The following is a 17,950-nucleotide window of genomic DNA, read 5'->3' as shown; positions in this document are numbered from 1 at the left end:
ATCCGCAGTACCAGAACATTGTGTCACCAGTGTCAGTTGTAGATATAAAGAGCATGTTCAGAGATTCATTTGTGAAATATGGGTGAACCATGGGATAACTAACCTATGAATACACTCTTCCAGATAATGGCCTCCTGTACTCAAGTTCTTATGATTAAAACATAGGATAATAATTGTGATTGAAACTTGATTCTGATCCTTTGTTGATATCTATTAGTTTGTTTCAGTATTGTTTTGTAGTTAATAAATGCTTTCTCTCTCTCTCTCTCTAATTCATATTTGTAAATACTTCTTGTAGCCACCGCTCTGTTGGCCTAGTGGTTAGAGCGTCAGCCCGCCTCAGATGCAGGAAGTCTTGAGTGCAATCCCCAGATGAGTCATAACAAAGACTTACAAAAATGGTACTATCAGCTGCCTTGCTTGGCGCTCAGGAGGTTAGTGTTAGGACTAGTTGGCCTGGTGTCAGGATACTGTGACTGGGTGGGACATAAAGCTACATGTCTGCAACATGATGTCCCAGTGCTAGGCATCACTAGTCTATAAACTGCACACTGCAGACATCATAGCGATATGACTGAATTTTTTTAAAGCTACGTTCAAAATCCAAATCACACACACACATACACTTCTTGTAGTCCTACATACACTTCACAGCTGCTTGTGACATATTTACTGATTGTGACTTGTTTCGTTAATGTTTATTTTGATAACTGCCAGTTACATGTGAACAACTGCAACAGTATCGTCATCTGAGCATGACTAGACCCAACATACATGCCATTATAGTGTTGTTGAAAAGGGGGGGAGTAGTGTTGTTGAAGTGGGGGGGGGGTAGCCAAAATTACTAGAATTGGGTGACATCCTAAAGGTGAGAAGTTTAGAGCTTTATATTTCAATAGTCTTAAGGGTGTATCTTCCTAAAGATTTTAGCAAGTTTTGTTTAAAATTTATTTTGCCATGACTATTTTTTTTATACCAGAATTGTGCTGAAGAGGTGTTAAAACCCTTAGACTCATGCATGTGTACATTGATATACACACACACACACACACACACGTACATACATACATACATACATGCATGGAAAAATTAGGTTATGACATGTAATTTTTCATCTTTAAATTTTCTGCGTGTTGCAATACATTTAATGTAGAAACCATCTATCCAGTTTGCAAATAAATGACAAATCTTTAATGGATATTGATCCATATGGAACTTTAGAGCATTAGCAGGGATATAAAAGTGATTCAGAAAATTTGAATCAAACACTTCAGGTGTTATCAGTGTGAAAATTAGGATCAATAATACAAAATATATCTCGGGACAACATATTCTAATATAATTGTAATTTGAATTATTGATACTGGTAGTTCATTACACTTCTTTGTATCAAGTACAAAACAAATTAAAGCTGGAATCAGAACTAATGAATGTTTGATCCATACTTAAAATAGGTGATTGAATACACTTACCATCAGACCATGAGACATCTTTGTTTTTCATAATTATCTTGTTGATTAACTTAATTTGTTGCTAGGAGGCAGTAGTAACGACAGCTGAACTGCTGCACAACTCAAGATCACACTGTCAAATTGGTCACCTTCTTGGATATGTGAGTTTCACAAGCTCTGGACATTTCAGTTTTATTCAATGACAGAATTTGATCCACTTCATGACATCATTTTTTGATGTAGTCAGTTTGTTCTTCAGAATGTAGGAGCATTAAAAATAACATTCCATGATTAATTTCTTGAACCAGTCCGATATGACTGTCACAACAGCCATCATGTAGTTATCAGTATTTGTCCTAAATGAATGGTTGTATAGACCGTTCCTGTGGACAGTTTATCAGTATTTACCTCCTCCTGACAGCTGCATGTCACTATACACATCCACCATTAAGGTACTGATTAAGGTACTGGTACTGATTTTACATATGCCTGACACTGGAGAGACTATAAAACAGGACATGCCAAAAAACTTCCATATTTCTTTATTGCTATCAGACAGCTTATTTCTGCATAAATCTTCAAAAGTAAACTCTCCAATATTACCAAAAATAGGTACATCACCATTAAGAAATTTGTATTCGCAAGATTGAGATTAATATATCTAAAGAATTGTCATGCATAAAAACTGAGTAATTACTGTCCATTTAGTTTAAATGGAGCAAAAATTTTACAAGTTCTCTGCGAAAGGAAAAGAGTGTTATAGGGATAAATATAGTTATTTCAAGTGCTGTGGTATTTATATAAGTTTTAGTTCATAAATTTAATAATGGTATATTTATGATAGAGGAGTAAATCTCTGTTTGCTATTAAATTTAGGAGGCTGTGATTCTTGTTAACTCATTAACCCCTGGTGTCGCGTTTATGTGGCAGGAGGCAGTAGCCTACTGGCATGCTCTGTAGTGTCAAGGTCATGTATGATACAATAAAGTGTGTGGTATTATAGAAAGGTCGACAGATGTAGCTCTACAATGATACCAAACAAATCTGGAATTTATGTTGCACTACAAAATACAGAGGGAAAAACCTAATTTTTTGGACCCAATTTTTTTCCACCCAAAATTTGCCCATGGTTGGAATTCGATTTTGTGTCCAGATTTTAGACTTTTTGGCCTCAGATCTAAGGCAGACAAGTCTGAACTGCACAAAGACAGATGAACCATTGCAAAAAGTAGGATGAGATGGGTACATAGAATAAAGAGTGGTCTCTATACGAAAATGATGGGTCCATTAAGCAAAAGAAAAAAAAAGAACTACAGCTTTTACCCATCTGCTCATGCATGAGTGAAATAGCCAATGAAAAATGATGTTTCTAACACAACTAGGCCTTAGGTTAATGGGAAATAACTTGGAAGTCATGTATTAGGATGTATTCAGAATTAGCCCAGAAAAAGTGTTTCCGACTCACATTTCAGGCAAAAACGACAAAAACGTTCAGGGGTTAATGAGTTAAATATGGTATTATCAGCAGCTACTCAGGGGCAATGGAGTTAGGTTACAGTCCAGGCTGAGGAATGGAAACAAAGAAGTTATTACAGCAGTTGGATTACAGTAATACCTCGAACATTCGCGAGGTTAGGTTCCAGAACCAGTTGTGGATCAGGAGGAATTGCGAATGTTTGGTACGAGTCACTAAAAATGCTAATAAATGCTTATTTCTTGGGTTTAAACCCTAAATATGACCCAAATCATGCTCCCAAAGCACTTTAATTTCATTTAAAAGTTAGCCTAATACATTACCCTTAAAAAGAGAAATAAATGGTTGACGTAAAAATAGAGTTCAGTATCGCCTAATGGGTATTTGCCACACTAGCGCATTTACAGTACGCTACATGTATACTAATATTACCCCTATACTAATTCATTGGCTGCCATTTTCTTTTGCACTCACAGTAAGGTAAAACCAAGTAATGAATGGGACTGTAAACTTAATGACTGATGTTTTCTTTGTCGTTGTCAGGAAGGTAAACTAGGTAAACTTCATATGTCACAGAAGTCATATAACGAAGGTACAATTCAATAAAATAAAGAAAACATGTACGTAGAGGGTACCAATCAAAATTTCGCGAATCCGTGAATTCGCGAATCCAGAAACGCGAATGCACGAGGTATTACTGTATGTGTTTGTAAATTTACTTTTTATCAATGATAGCAAGTTTCACTAAATACTTTTTCACTACATTACTTCCTGCGATGTCTAGCTGCTCATAAATGAAAATCATGCCAGTTTGAATTCCCTTTTCAATGCTAGGTGACATCTTAAAATCGTGCTATCACTAATTCATGGATGGTTGTTCTTATCTTATCTTTTTTTTTTATAAATGTCTAATGTTGTGGTGGACTGGACTGATATCAGTGCCACTGGGACATTCAGTATGGCTGTCACAACAGTGACCAGTGGCCATCTTTAAAATTGTTCTGTGGCTACTTCACCTAAGTGGATGGTCATATTTTCAGGTTGGAAGGGGTTCACTAAAACACCATTTATGATATCTTGTTGGTACAAATTAATTTGGTGCATATAAAATATTCAATATGGCCACCACAACAGCCATCTAGAAGATTTAGTTATCTGTGCTGCTCAGTAACAAATGGTTATATCAGCATTGCTTTTCCCCCCCACTAAAATAGTACTTGTCTAATCTAAAAATTCTTCTTATCACTAGTAATTTTGCATGAATTGTGGCATTGGCATGAGGTTTTCACTAAAACACTTTGTGGTATCATTTTGTAAATGGTTCTAAATGAAAATAGTGCAGATCTGACAACTGGTATGTCCACACCTTTGTATATCAGGCCTAATTGACCTTGGGATTGAGGTTATTGCTTGCATTCCTGTATTTCACCAAGCTTATGAATCAGTGATGTGTTCATATACAAGTGAATGTTGACCACATTTTGTTGTTTAGTTGCATTATGATAAACAAGTTGATTGTCAGCTCTGACATTGAAAATAGTTAAAGATTAAAGGTTAAAGGTTAAAAGATTTGCTTTGAGTTACTAGCTTCACTAGTTGGTGAGCATCATAACATAAATATAAATGCTTTTTAATATTAAATGCAAATTGTAAATATGTTAGAAGAATACCTTGAAAAATTCCACTTATATAACTTTCTATTTGTATTTTTAAATATTTATCAAGATTGATTTAATTAAGCATGACATTGTATATCAGTGGTTTTGTATCAGTTATATTAGGTTCAATGCAGAGATCATTGCAAATACTTTTGTAATTTGTACAGAACTTAGTTATCTTGTGAACTTGTTAATTTAGACATATACATGTGAGAAAATATTTTCGTTATTAAATTTAGTCTGTTGGAGTTTCCGAGGGTAATCATAGATGGTTTTAGTACTCAGCAGTTCAGAAGAGACATTAAAAGACAGAAGAAACTGACTTACTTTGGATTCCTGGAAACCAGTTTTGGCCAGTGTAGGATTCCAGGAAACTAGTTTTGACCAGTGAAGCATCAATCCCTTCAAAGGGACTCTTTCTTATAATCTGTCTTATGGTTACAGATTGAAACCTGTTATTTAATCTATTTAAACAGATTAGGCAACAACAGTATATATGATATGATTCATGAACTTGTACATAGTATTTACAGAAATTAAGCACTATCAAACATGTCTAAATGGTCACCTTTTTATATATAGATTACCTGGTCTCAATAGTTATTCTATTTTTTCCTATATAAAAGTCATGCATTCAGTGATCACTTGCTTTCCACTTACTGTCTCCAGTATGGATATGAGGCAAAACACAAGTTCCACTAAACTCTGCAACATTAGGATTATTGCAGGTCATTAGTTTAAAAATCAAACACAATTTTCCAGAAACTCCAAAACAAGCTATTGAAACTACTCTGTGTGATTCTCTGTTATGATGGAAAACAAACCATAGATATCCCATTTGGTGATGATACCCATGGAATTACCTCTGGAAACATCTCATTAGTTGTTTTTATTAATCAGAGTGACCATAGTGTGTTAACACATTAACACCTGGTCTTTTTGTCATTTTCGCCTGAAAATTGAGTAGGAAACACATTTTGATAGCTATTTCTGAATAGACTCAAAAACACCAAATCCCCGGTCATCTTTCCATAACATACTGCCTCATGCATGAGCAGAAGGGTAAAAGTTGGAGTTCTTTTTTCTTTTTTTTGCTAAATGGAGCCATTATTTTTGTATGGAGACCATTCTTTATTCCAAATGCCCATCTTATCCTACTTTTTGCAAAGGCTCATCTGCCTGTTTGCAGTTCATGCCAGTTTGCCTTAGATCTGAGACCAAAAAGTCTAAAATCCAGACACAAAATCGGATTCTGACCACGGGCGAATTTTGGGTAGAAAAAGTCGGGTCCAGAAATGAGGTTTTTTATCTGTATTTTGTAGTGCAACTAGATATTCCAGATTATTTGGTATCATTGTAGAGCTACATCTGTCTACCTTTCTACAATACCACCCACTTTAGTGCATCATGCATGACCATGACACTACAGAGCTCGGCAGTAGGCTACTACCTCCTGCCCCGTTAAGTCATCGCTAGGGGTTAATGTGTTAAGGACTGCTAAAAGTATTAAGACTTGTTGCAAAATCTTCTGAAGTTGATAGTCATTGTTTAGAACACTGTAATGCAGATAATATAGAAGAATATCCTGGTTGTTTAGGACATTGTAATGAAGATAACACAGAAGAATATCCTGGTTGTTTAGGACATTGCAATGAAGATAACACAGAAGAATATCCTGGTTGTTAGGACATTGCAATGAAGATAACACAGAAGAATATCCTGGTTGTTTAGGACATTGTAATGAAGGTAACATAGAAGAATATACTGGTTGTTTAGGACATTGCAATGAAGATAACATAGAAGAATATCCTGGTTGTTTAGGACATTGTAATGAAGATAACATAGAAGAATATCCTGGTTGTTTAGGACATTGTAATGAAGATAACACAGAAGAATATCCTGGTTGTTTAGGACATTGTAATGAAGATAACATAGAAGAATATCCTGGTTGTTTAGGACATTGTAATGAAGATAACATAGAAGAATATACTGGTTGTTTAGGACATTGTAATGAAGATAACATAGAAGAATATCCTGGTTGTTTAGGACATTGTAATGAAGATAACATAGAAGAATATCCTGGTTGTTTAGGACATTGTAATGAAGATAACACAGAAGAATATCCTGGTTGTTTAGGACATTGTAATGAAGATAACATAGAAGAATATCCTGGTTGTTTAGGACATTGTAATGAAGATAACATAGAAGAATATCCTGGTTGTTTAGGACATTGTAATGAAGATAACACAGAAGAATATCCTGGTTGTTTAGGACATTGTAATGAAGATAACATAGAAGAATATACTGGTTGTTTAGGACATTGTAATGAAGATAACATAGAAGAATATACTGGTTGTTTAGGACATTGTAATGAAGATAACATAGAAGAATATACTGGTTGTTTAGGACATTGTAATGAAGATAACATAGAAGAATATCCTGGTTGTTTAGGACATTGTAATGAAGATAACATAGAAGAATATCCTGGTTGTTTAGGACATTGTAATGAAGATAACATAGAAGAATATACTGGTTGTTTAGGACATTGTAATGAAGATAACATAGAAGAATATCCTGGTTGTTTAGGACATTGTAATGAAGATAACATAGAAGAATATCCTGGTTGTTTAGGACATTGTAATGAAGATAACACAGAAGAATATCCTGGTTGTTTAGGACATTGTAATGAAGATAACATAGAAGAATATACTGGTTGTTTATGACATTGTAATGAAGATAACATAGAAGAATATCCTGGTTCATATATTGGTCATAAGAAATATTAACTCTGATATTTGATGCCAATCATCTTAAGACCATCAGAACTTAGAACTGTCTCTAAATCATTGACTTTAAAAGCAAAAGATCTAAAATATTGCCATTTAAACAACCATTATCTTTTTCCAAATTTAATGGAATCAAATTGCTTCTTTACAGAAATAATTAATCAGTTGAGTCTAATTTTGCTTTCAGTATAACCTTGTTAAGGGTGCTTTTTCAGGATGATGAACTTAAATTTCCAAAGTGAAATTCTCAGCAAACAGACTTTTGCAAAAGGATAGTAGACTTCTTGTTTTCATTAGAGACAGCATTCCTTTCAGACAATGATAGGATCTTGAGAAAATTGGCATAGAAATTTGGTTACAAATGAGATATTTTATAATGCCCCAAAACCATTTGTATCAGGTTGTGTATATATATCACTGAATGCTGACATTGTTTGGAATACCATATTGTCAGTGTAAGCAGGAGGGTGTGTTCAACTTATTCTACATCCCCAGGCTCTGCAATAATAATGTTTCAGAAAATGAGCCAATGGTTAACAATAATTATGGCAGAGTGAAATATAGGTTACAATGACTTAATTCCAATTAAAGAGTTTAGTACTCTTTTACATACCAATGTACATGATCATACAGTCAACTGCATTTGAAAAATTGAGTAAAATACAAAGGTTAATGTAGTTCATTGGAGTGTGAAATATAGGTCACAGTGACTAGTTTTGATTGAATTGTGTTGTACTCCTCGTGATGCATCATTTCAAGTTACATGACTTTGCAAGCTATTGGGTCAGAGAACATGAGCTGAATGTAAACCCAAGCTTAATGCAAAGGTCAGCACAAATAAAAAATGAATTGTAAAATACAGGTCATGGTGACTTTGTTTTTACTGACTGATTACTGTCTTATTCATAAAACATTTACATATCAGGTCTTATAACTCTAAAGGCAGTATAGTTTTAAAAATAGTCAAAATGCTGTTACTTACCTTTGTGTTGATGTTAGACATGGGTGGACATACAGACAAATAACATTGATCCATAAGCCAGATTTTCTTTGTAATCTGGCAAAAATGAGTGCAAGCTTAAAACTAAATACAGAAAGGTAAATTATATATTCCAGCCTTAATGTAGATTTGTAACAAATCTTAGGCATAACAGCAGGTTTTTCTGTTTTAGTGACCTATGTAATCTAACATTTGTTATGCTTTAAGCACAACAAATACATGTATACAAATCAGTTAGCTTTGCTGGCAGAAATTATTGAATATGGTAGTGTAGGCACTGCTTTGTTATACCTAAATGTTTTCTATAGCTTAGTGACCTTGATATCTAGATGGTTAGCTAGAAAAAAATTGACATGGTGATGTAACATTATAATGGTGATGCAACTATCAGAATGGAGATCTTTGCAAATATCCACACTTTAATATTTTTCAACACCCACCATCCAAATTCTACCCACCCTCAACCACTTCAAACAAAGAGTGCATTCACGATTCAAGACCTCTGTTATATTCTTCCTCCAGGAATAACAAACCAAATTTGGTTGCCGTCACACAATTGCTTTAGATGGAGTTTAGGTTACTTAAGTAGAGCCAATATTACATATGAAAGTGTGATCTTTGTCACAAATCCCATCTTCCGCTGGAAATTTTCATCACCACCTATTTTCATTATCATCATACTGATATGATCACCCTTACTTGGTTGGCATAGATAGAAATTGGTGTCAACAGAATTCAGGTTGCTGTGTAAAGTCCGTATAATGTACGAAAAATGTGACCTTTAATTTTTCTTCTGCATAGCAATACATCCTGTATCAAGAATATTTGTGGTCACCTATTTATATTATTGATATCAATTACTAGAGAATGCAACTGTTACAGATATCTTCATTGTTCTTGGTTCTCCTGTTTGCAACAGGCCCCGCCTCATTTTAAAGCAGTATCTGAAACCTTTGTTTTCATCTACTCATCTTGAAACATACCTCAGGCCCTCATCCTCAGTCCAACCTTTCATTGTTATTTACTCATCTTCCATCCTTCTCCTGAAACATCCAATATGACCACACTTCCTCGTACACACTCCCTCTCCTTTTTGCCCTACGAGTTGCGTCCAGGATCTAAAATTTGTTGTCCACTAGGCCTCCTAAAGCATCATACACATGTGATCATACCAGTGCAGTCAGAGTTCCAAGAGAATTTTCATTTAGCATATGGCTAGAGATGGAAGTTATCACCAATTTCTGCACTTTTTAATATTTACACCCCATTCCACCACCACCCAATGGCTGCAGTCTGGATCTGAAGCCTACATTGTCATCTGCTCATCTTCCAGAAATGTCACACAAAGTTATCTGCACTTCATAACTGTACTGTTCAGAGATCAGAAAAGCTTCTGGTATGGTCTTTTGTGTGGCTTTACTTGGAGGATTGCCTTGAAGTTTTACACACACATTTATCCTTTGGTCTAGTTGGCTATAAATGAAATGTTGCTGCTCAGACATAGCAGTCATCTTCAAACATTTCCTATTGTTACTCCTCCAGAATGGACATAGTTTTCAGCATGAGATTTTCACTGAGAGATTTCTCATGATGTTTACTGGTCCTAAATAAAAATGGTGCAGATCTGCTATCCAATATGGCCACCATCTTGAAAATCTTGTTATTGGTACTCCTTCTGAACAGACAGTGATATCAACATGGCAATTCACCAGAAGGCTTCTTATGATGTTTTGTTTGTCCTAAATGGTGCTGATATGATGTCCAAAATGGCTACCTTGGCAGCCATCTTGAAAATCTTAACACTGAATGGAAAGTCATATCAACATTGGGTTTTCATCAGAAGACTTCTTACTGTGTCCAGATGGTCTTAATTAAAAACTGCTTATCTGATATTGAATGTGGCAACTTTGGTGGCCGGCTAATGTGCGTATGTGGTTCTTTCCGGGGATTTCCCGGGTTCTTCCTCCACCATTAATACTGGCCGCCATGTATAGCCTATTGTGTGCTGAAAAATGGCATTAAACCCTACAACAACAACAACAACTTTGGTGGCCATTTTGAAAAACTTTATTCCACCTATTCCTAGATGGGAAGTCATAGGAAACTTGGGTTTTCACCAGAAGACTCCTTATGATGTCTAACTGGTACTTAATGAATATTGTGCTGACCTGGGATCCATATGGCAACCAGCTTGAAAATTTTGTTATTGCTACTCCTCCTAAATGGATTATTATGTTGACATGTGGTTTCCACCAGAAGACTAATTATGGTATGTAGTTGGTCCAGAATGAAGATGATGCCAATCTGACCATATATAGGGCTGTCACAGTGAACATATTGAAAACTTGACACTAATTATCTGGAATGGATGGTCATATCAACATAGTGTTTTCACCATAAGTCTTCTAATGGTGTCTGGTTGATCCACAGTGAAAATGTACTGTACTGATCTTATGTCATTTATGACTGCCACATTTGCTAATTTGAAAATCTTAATTCCTGAGGAATGTCAGAGATGGTTTCAACACTCAATGGTTAAAATGAAGAAGGGGTCTAATCTTGAACTCCTGAATTCCTGGAAAGTCTTTTCAGAGAGTAGGTCGTCAGTCCCTTTGAGTGACTCTTGTTTATTTTTGTGCCCTACCACCCACCCACACTCAAGCCCTAAGCCCAAACCCCTTGTTGCATGGAGGAACCAAATCCTTCATTGCCATCTGCTTATCCTTGTAGAACATAATACCAAATATGATACTCTTCATTTTGTTTAGATGGAGTTCAGGTTACCAGGAAGCATCCATATTAATAACATGACAATGATTTTACTCAATATTAGCAATACACACCATGGATGTGAGACCACTCCGGTGGCCTAGTGGTTAGAGCATCTGCCTCAGATGGGGGAGGTCATGGGTTCCATCCCTGGCCAAGTCATACCAAAGACTTTTAAAAATGGTACTAACAGCTGCCTCGCTGGGTGCTCAGCATTAAGAGGTTAGTGTTAGGACTGGTTGGCATGGTGTCAGGATAATGTGACTGGGTGGGACATGATGCTGCATGTGGTGCCCCAATGCTAGACATCACTATAAACTGCCACACTGCAGACATCTTAGCGATATGACTGAAAAATTGTTAAAGCTACGTTAAAAATCCAAATCACACACACACACTATGGATGTGTAGGTTACAGCACAGTGTATGATTTCTGAAGATCAGTATAAGTGTATTATCAAAAAAGCTTTCTATTTACCTACATTATTGTAACATGCAGGGGCACTGGAGTGGCAAATTCAACACTGTTTTGTGTTTATAAGTTAGGACATTATCTTGGTAACAGAATGTTTAACAATAAGTTATGGAACAGGAAAAGAAAAAGTCATTTATTTTATTTTGTCTGAGTCTGATCGCTCTTTCCAGTCAGTTTAGGAGTTCAAGGACAGATACACACAGGTAGTTGCACTGCTGGAGAGCAGACATACATGACCTATGGCAATATAGCTAGAGAGCAGACAGACATGACATATTGCAATATAGCTGGAGAGCAGACAGACACGACATATTGCAGTATAGCTGCAAAAGTGCAGAAATCAAAACTGTTATTTGTAATAACAGGCAGGAGAATTATGTATCATCTGTACTCACTTATAACTATAGTCAAATTGCAACAATAAATATCCTGAAGGGATGTGACTGTGTAGCAGAACAGGAGTTAATCTCTAATATTTATTTATCATGCATTTGCTTAAACACAACCTCCAAGGTCATTCTCAATATTACAGCCTTATTAATGGGTGAATTTTGGTGACATAACCAAATCTGAATATTCCTTATCTGTTTGACCATTGGTGCATCAGTATTGCACATAAATTACAAAAAAATAGCTATTCTTTGACAGTTTCTCAGAAATTTCCAAAAACTTAAATCATTCAGCCCCAATCCTGCCTGTAGGCATGATGAGGCTGTACCCTACTTCCGAGCTCTGCAGTGTCAAGATCATTTAAGATACACCAAAGTGGGTGGTATTACAAAAAGCAGACAGACATAGCTCTACAATGATACTAAATAATCTGGACTTTCTACTTGCATTGAAAAATGCAGAGGGAAAAACCAATTTTTTGAGAATCTATTTTTTTACTACATTTCTAGCACAACTAGGCATCGGTCTAAGCAAAAACCTCTTGGAAGCATATTACATGTATTTGGATATATTAAGAATTAACCTCCAAAATGCGTTTCCCACCCCCATTTCAGGTGAAAATGTCAAAAATCTCTGGGACTTATTGACTTAAAACCCTAAAATACTGAAAAATATAGTGGCTTTATTGTAAACATAATATCCTCATTAAATGGCAGCAATTGCTTGAATCAAATGTAGATTTTTGTGTGATTTAGGGTTCCATTGTTCTAATCGACCTGTCTTTATCCAAACATACCCAGTTTTCCTAGTCATTCTTGAAAATATATGTGCAAAATTACCTATTCTTCCTGTAAATGATTGACCTAGTGCCCGTTTCCAATCAGTTAAGGAAAATCCCAAATTCATTAGTCCCTATCAGTTAAGCCCCTCAGTACACGATTGTCCCTCTTGTAACATGGATGGGATCAAGGATTCCATATAATTAACTGAAATTTGGTTCATAATCTGTTTCACTTAATTTGAGTTTTAGGATGATGTGGTTTTACATCATTAAATTTGCTAGTGTTATGTTTGTATGCATTATTATGGCACATCCTTAATGTTGGAATATCCCCCTGTATAAGGCTGTTTTACTTATATGGCAAGTCACCTTTATTAGAGACAGTGTTATAATGAGGGTGCACTGACAACTGTAGACTCTCAAATTTTACATAATGGCAAATCTTGGCTTTCCCCATTTGCTGGTAGCTATATGTACTGTGTATAGTAGCTTTTAAGTTGGGTCCAACTGCATAGACCCAGACCTATTGTTGCACAATGCACTTGCATATCTCGTTCTCTGCAGTTAGTAATCAGTAGAGCAAACAGCATAGATTCTGATCTGTTGATGCAACATGCTACAGCAGATCAGGTTCCATGTTGTTTGCAGTTGAACTTGATTTATAAGTAGTATATATTCTTTGCAATGTGCCACATCCATTTGCTGCACTTGTTAATTAACCTTGCAATAGTTATGTATATATCTAATATAAATTTTAAAGACTGTTTCTCATTCATTTGCAGATGTAGTGGGCAGGGTATAAAGGATTTGCAGTATCAGGATATGTGCACATGCAGAAAGTTTATAAGCTTGTGTAGTTGTATAAGTCATTTAGTAATACATATCAAAGTTCATTCTACTTTCATTAGGCACGAGTAATTTATAAGCAAGTACTAAATGAGTGGGAAGTGTTACTGTCACATGTGTTGAAGTGTGACTATTACAGAAAGAATGTAATATAGTTTTCAGTGGATAGCAGACCTACCAACACTGCAGATTGATCTGGTAGGTTACTGATTTTTGAATCTGTTTACTGCATTCTGAATTTGTAGACTTAATGTCATGCCATTTCATAAAAGAATTAGAATATTTCTTACTGAGTTGATTTTTGTGATATGCTTGCAGCTCAGCCAATCTTAAATTGTGATGCCATTTAGCTCCTTGATGGTATTCATGGTTACTGGTAATCCTTTTGGGACTTTACATTACAAATTGTACATTTATCTCAAAAAAGAATTACATTTCACAGAAATGACATGCTTTCAAACCATAATTTGTCTGAGTCATTCCGCAAAATACCAAAGGAAATTTAATTAATTTCATAATTATAGAAAAATAAATCGACAGTAATAATTTAGCTATTGCTCCAATTACAGAATGAACTACATTAAACAGATGCAGATAAATCATATCAATGCAGACACATTTTCCTTAGCTTTTTTCAGAGATCTCTTGCTAAAAATTGTATAAATTATAGGCATTTTATTCTGTTTTATTTTCCAGCGTGGAACTACGGGCATAAGCATTTTTTTGTTTACTTATTGCAGTTTAGTGAACACTCCAAGACATAAACTTAAGATAAAACACTGTTTCTTAATCATCAGGATGTTAATTATGTCTTGTAAAATGCATCAAGAAGTTTAGTGATCAAGATTGTGTTAAGGCTTGTTTGATTTTATGGCTCATTTTGAGTTAGTGATCAAGAAATATAATTTCAAACATGCATGGAACAGCTGGAACTTGTTAAGAGAATGAGGTTTATATTGATCAAGAGCATCATCTTAAACATGGACTGTGCTCACCATAGGAGCTATAATTCACTGATAACTTTGGACAAAATGCTTCAAGTTGCAAAGTCTTGTATAATCTGGATGCATCTCAACATTACTTATGCATTTGTTGTCAGTTTCTTTGTGTCACTTACCATTTATAAGTTAATAAAGAAACCTGGATTAAAGAACTATCTCTGTGAATAATAGAGAGATTCTGCATCCAAAATTCATATTTATGGAGACATTTGATAACCAAAGCTTCAGTTTATTGCTGTGCATTTACAGAGAATTATCAGATTGTCATCTTTTAAAACTTTGAGACACATTTGTCATGGATTAGTGAAAAGGTATATTTAGTAGACCTAGTCATTGGACTCGGGTTTATGGAACCTGAGGAGTTAAAATTTTCCAGTGGTACTAAAAGCAGCCTTGCTAGGTGCTCAGCTTTAAGAGATTAGTCTTAGGACTGGTCGACCTGGTGTCAGGATCATGTGACTGAGTGGGGACATCATGCTACATGTCTGCAGCATTACGCCCCAGTGCTAGACTTCACTATAAAGTATCACACTGCAAATATTGTTAGCAATAGGACTGATTTTTTTTAAAGTTATGTTAAAAATCCAAATCACACAGACATACACCAATGTAAACAGGTCACGGGTGAAGATCAGGAAGACTGTAACTTGTAGAAAAACCAGAGACTTCATGTGGAGTAAAATCTGGGGCATCATTAATTATCACACATCAGTCAAGATGTTTTGGCTGTAAGAGCATGAAAGTTGGGTGAAAGGTTAACATTAACCTGTGGCTTTCTGAATATTTTAGTAATTCGTTAACATTAACCTGTGGCTTTCTGAATATTTTAGTAATTCATGCATGTTAGATTACACAACAGTCGTTCATAAAACAATGATGGTCAGTTGAATTTCTATGCTATACAATGCACTGGAGCAGTGCAAGTTGTCCCTTAACAGGTACATCTCTTTCAGGACTTTGGTCATTTTACCATGAGTGACCATCATGTTCATGAATTTTTGTTGACTGCCAAATGTGGATTGAGTTTATATATGTGTGCATGTCTGATCATACAGCAGTCCTTCACAAAACTTGACAGAAAAGGTCAGGTGAATTACTTCTCTGCTGTAAATGACATTGGAACAGTGTCACTAACCCCATAATCAACAGGTACCTCACTTTCAGGACTTTGGTCAGTTTACCATGAGTGACCATCATGCTCATGAACTGTTGTTGACCTCCAAATGGATTGAGTTTATATAACTATGATAATGAAAAGTATCCTTGAATATCAAATGCATTTACCATGAATACATGTTAAGACTGAGATCAACATCAGATGTTCCTTCATCGCAATCATGTAAAAAGGATTTTTCTAATGCCTGTTGATGTTTATACATGTTGCCTTGTTATTCAGATGTACTTACATGGGTGAAACTTATTGGAGAGCTTGTGTAATTACAAATATTACAGAGCTCTCAATGGAATTTTAAAATGGAGGTACAGGGATATATTCTATATAGAAAAACTAGGAGTAACTTTACAAACTTTCTGCATGCCTTATGACTCCAAGTCAAAGAAAGGATATATATTAATCTCAGTGTTATTGAGATGAATGAGAAAGAGAAGAAATCAGTGTAAAAATTGAAATTGAAGCAAAATTACCTCATGGTGAATTAAAATATGTTGTGGGTCTAGCTGAAAAATAGAGACCAAAGGACAGTTTAACAGTAACATGGAATACAAAAAGAGAGCTTGGAAGCATTCTCTGTCTGTCTGCCTGTCTCTGTCTGTCTCTCTCTCGATAACTTTAGTATTGTTCAGATGTTTTCCGTTTTAAAAATGTCATGACTTAAGCAAGCAATACTCTGGGGCAAAGGTAAAATGAATTACATAAGGATGGATTTAGGCCACATCTCATCTTTTTGCCTCACCAAGAATGTGTTATCCTTGTTTGGCCATCTGTGAGTCTGTCCAGTATGTTTTGTATTTAGGTCAGTTTTGTGGGGTGAGGGTGAAATTTAATTCCAGTGAACACATTTCTAGTTTGTTTTGGATTTTTTTGTTATACAGTCCTCATATTGAAAGAAAGAAAATGTTAGAATGAATTTTATTAATCAGTAGATGTTAAAATTTTTAATTCTTAATGCTGGTAAAAAATATTTTTTGCAGAGGTTTAACATATTAAATATAGCTGTTTTGAAGAGCGATGTTAGTAATACATTTTTTCCACCTTTTTATTTCAGCTTTGAAAAATATTATTCTAAAATGAATGGTACAGACCATTCTGGCAATGTATCAATTGACAACCTTTACCCAGCCATCATCCAGTGTTTTGCCGTCATTCTGGCTGGCTACATCGCAGGACGGGCAGGCATCATCACATCGGTCCAAGGGAAAGGAATCGGTACCTTTGTATCCAAGTTCTGTCTCCCTGCATTGCTGTTTAAAAACATGTGTGAGCTAAACTTCTCTCAAGTCAACTGGCTGTTTTTGTGTAGCATCGCTATTTCCAAAAGTTTCATTTTTGCAGTCGTCGCCATCATCACTCTTCTCACCAAGCGACCTCTCAATCTGGGTGTTGCTGGACTGTATGCCATATTTGCAACACAGAGTAATGACTTTGCCATAGGGTACCCAATCAGTAAGTATTTCATGTAATGATAATTATCAGAGTTTATTTTTTGAAGCTCACATTAGCTTGAAACAAGACACATCCTGTTTTAGGTGGTGGCAGTATCAACAGTTTTGTATACAGTATGGTTGAAGTTGCTCACAAGTGTATATTTCCTAAAACCCTATGATAGATTTTCATCAAACTTGTACTGAATCATTATAAAATTGAGACTTTTCCCTCTACAGTACACTCATTCACTCACTCCTTTGATTGTACATCAAGTTCACAGTCTTAAAGAATTTGGGTGAGGGGTTTGGTTGAGATTTTTTTTATTTGTTCAAATTTTTTAAACTCCTTGATGGATTTTATTCATGTTTTTGAACGAATCATTATGAAGCTAGGACAAATCATTCTACAGCATGCTCACTTGACCTTTTGACTTTGAGGTTAAGGTTAGATGTTTTACAGTCATTCTTCAATCAGTATGCAGACCCTGAACTTTTTATTAATAAACGTCATGTATGGCCTTTATATTAATAATCACCATGGTAACTACTGCTTTGAACAGTATGGATAAGTTTAAAAATTTAAGTTTCCTTCCGGACAAGGAAAATGTGTTTTTTTTTTATAGTTGTTTCTCATTTGAATCTTAGGTTTATTTCACCATTAACGATTTCATTTTTAAATGGTTAATATTCTTGTATTTTGCTCCCATCATTTAGG

At 35.3% G+C, this 17,950-nt stretch overlaps 1 protein-coding gene across 4 annotated transcripts in view; it reads left to right on the top strand.

Annotated features, from left to right (window-relative positions):
* The window catches only part of LOC149779611 (lysosomal cholesterol signaling protein-like), an 85,194-nt gene that overhangs the window by 6,354 nt on the left and 60,890 nt on the right, over positions 1–17,950 (top strand). For 3 of the 4 annotated variants that reach the window (XM_089940395.1, XM_089940399.1, XM_089940397.1), the window contains exon 2: positions 16,857–17,254. In XM_089940395.1, coding sequence (XP_089796521.1) covers positions 16,879–17,254 — 376 coding nt within the window. In that variant the 5' untranslated portion in view covers positions 16,857–16,878. Of the gene's footprint in view, positions 1–13,727; positions 13,829–16,856; positions 17,255–17,950 lie in introns of those variants that run through there. The other variant, XM_089940396.1, reaches the window with a different exon arrangement.

Source organism: Sinohyriopsis cumingii, chromosome 17, assembly GCF_028554795.1.
Source record: "Sinohyriopsis cumingii isolate HCF-2022 chromosome 17, ASM2855479v2, whole genome shotgun sequence".
Lineage (NCBI taxonomy): Eukaryota > Metazoa > Mollusca > Bivalvia > Unionida > Unionidae > Sinohyriopsis > Sinohyriopsis cumingii.
Note: the sequence above shows the minus strand (reverse complement) of the source record. Positions and strands in the feature narration are given on the sequence as shown.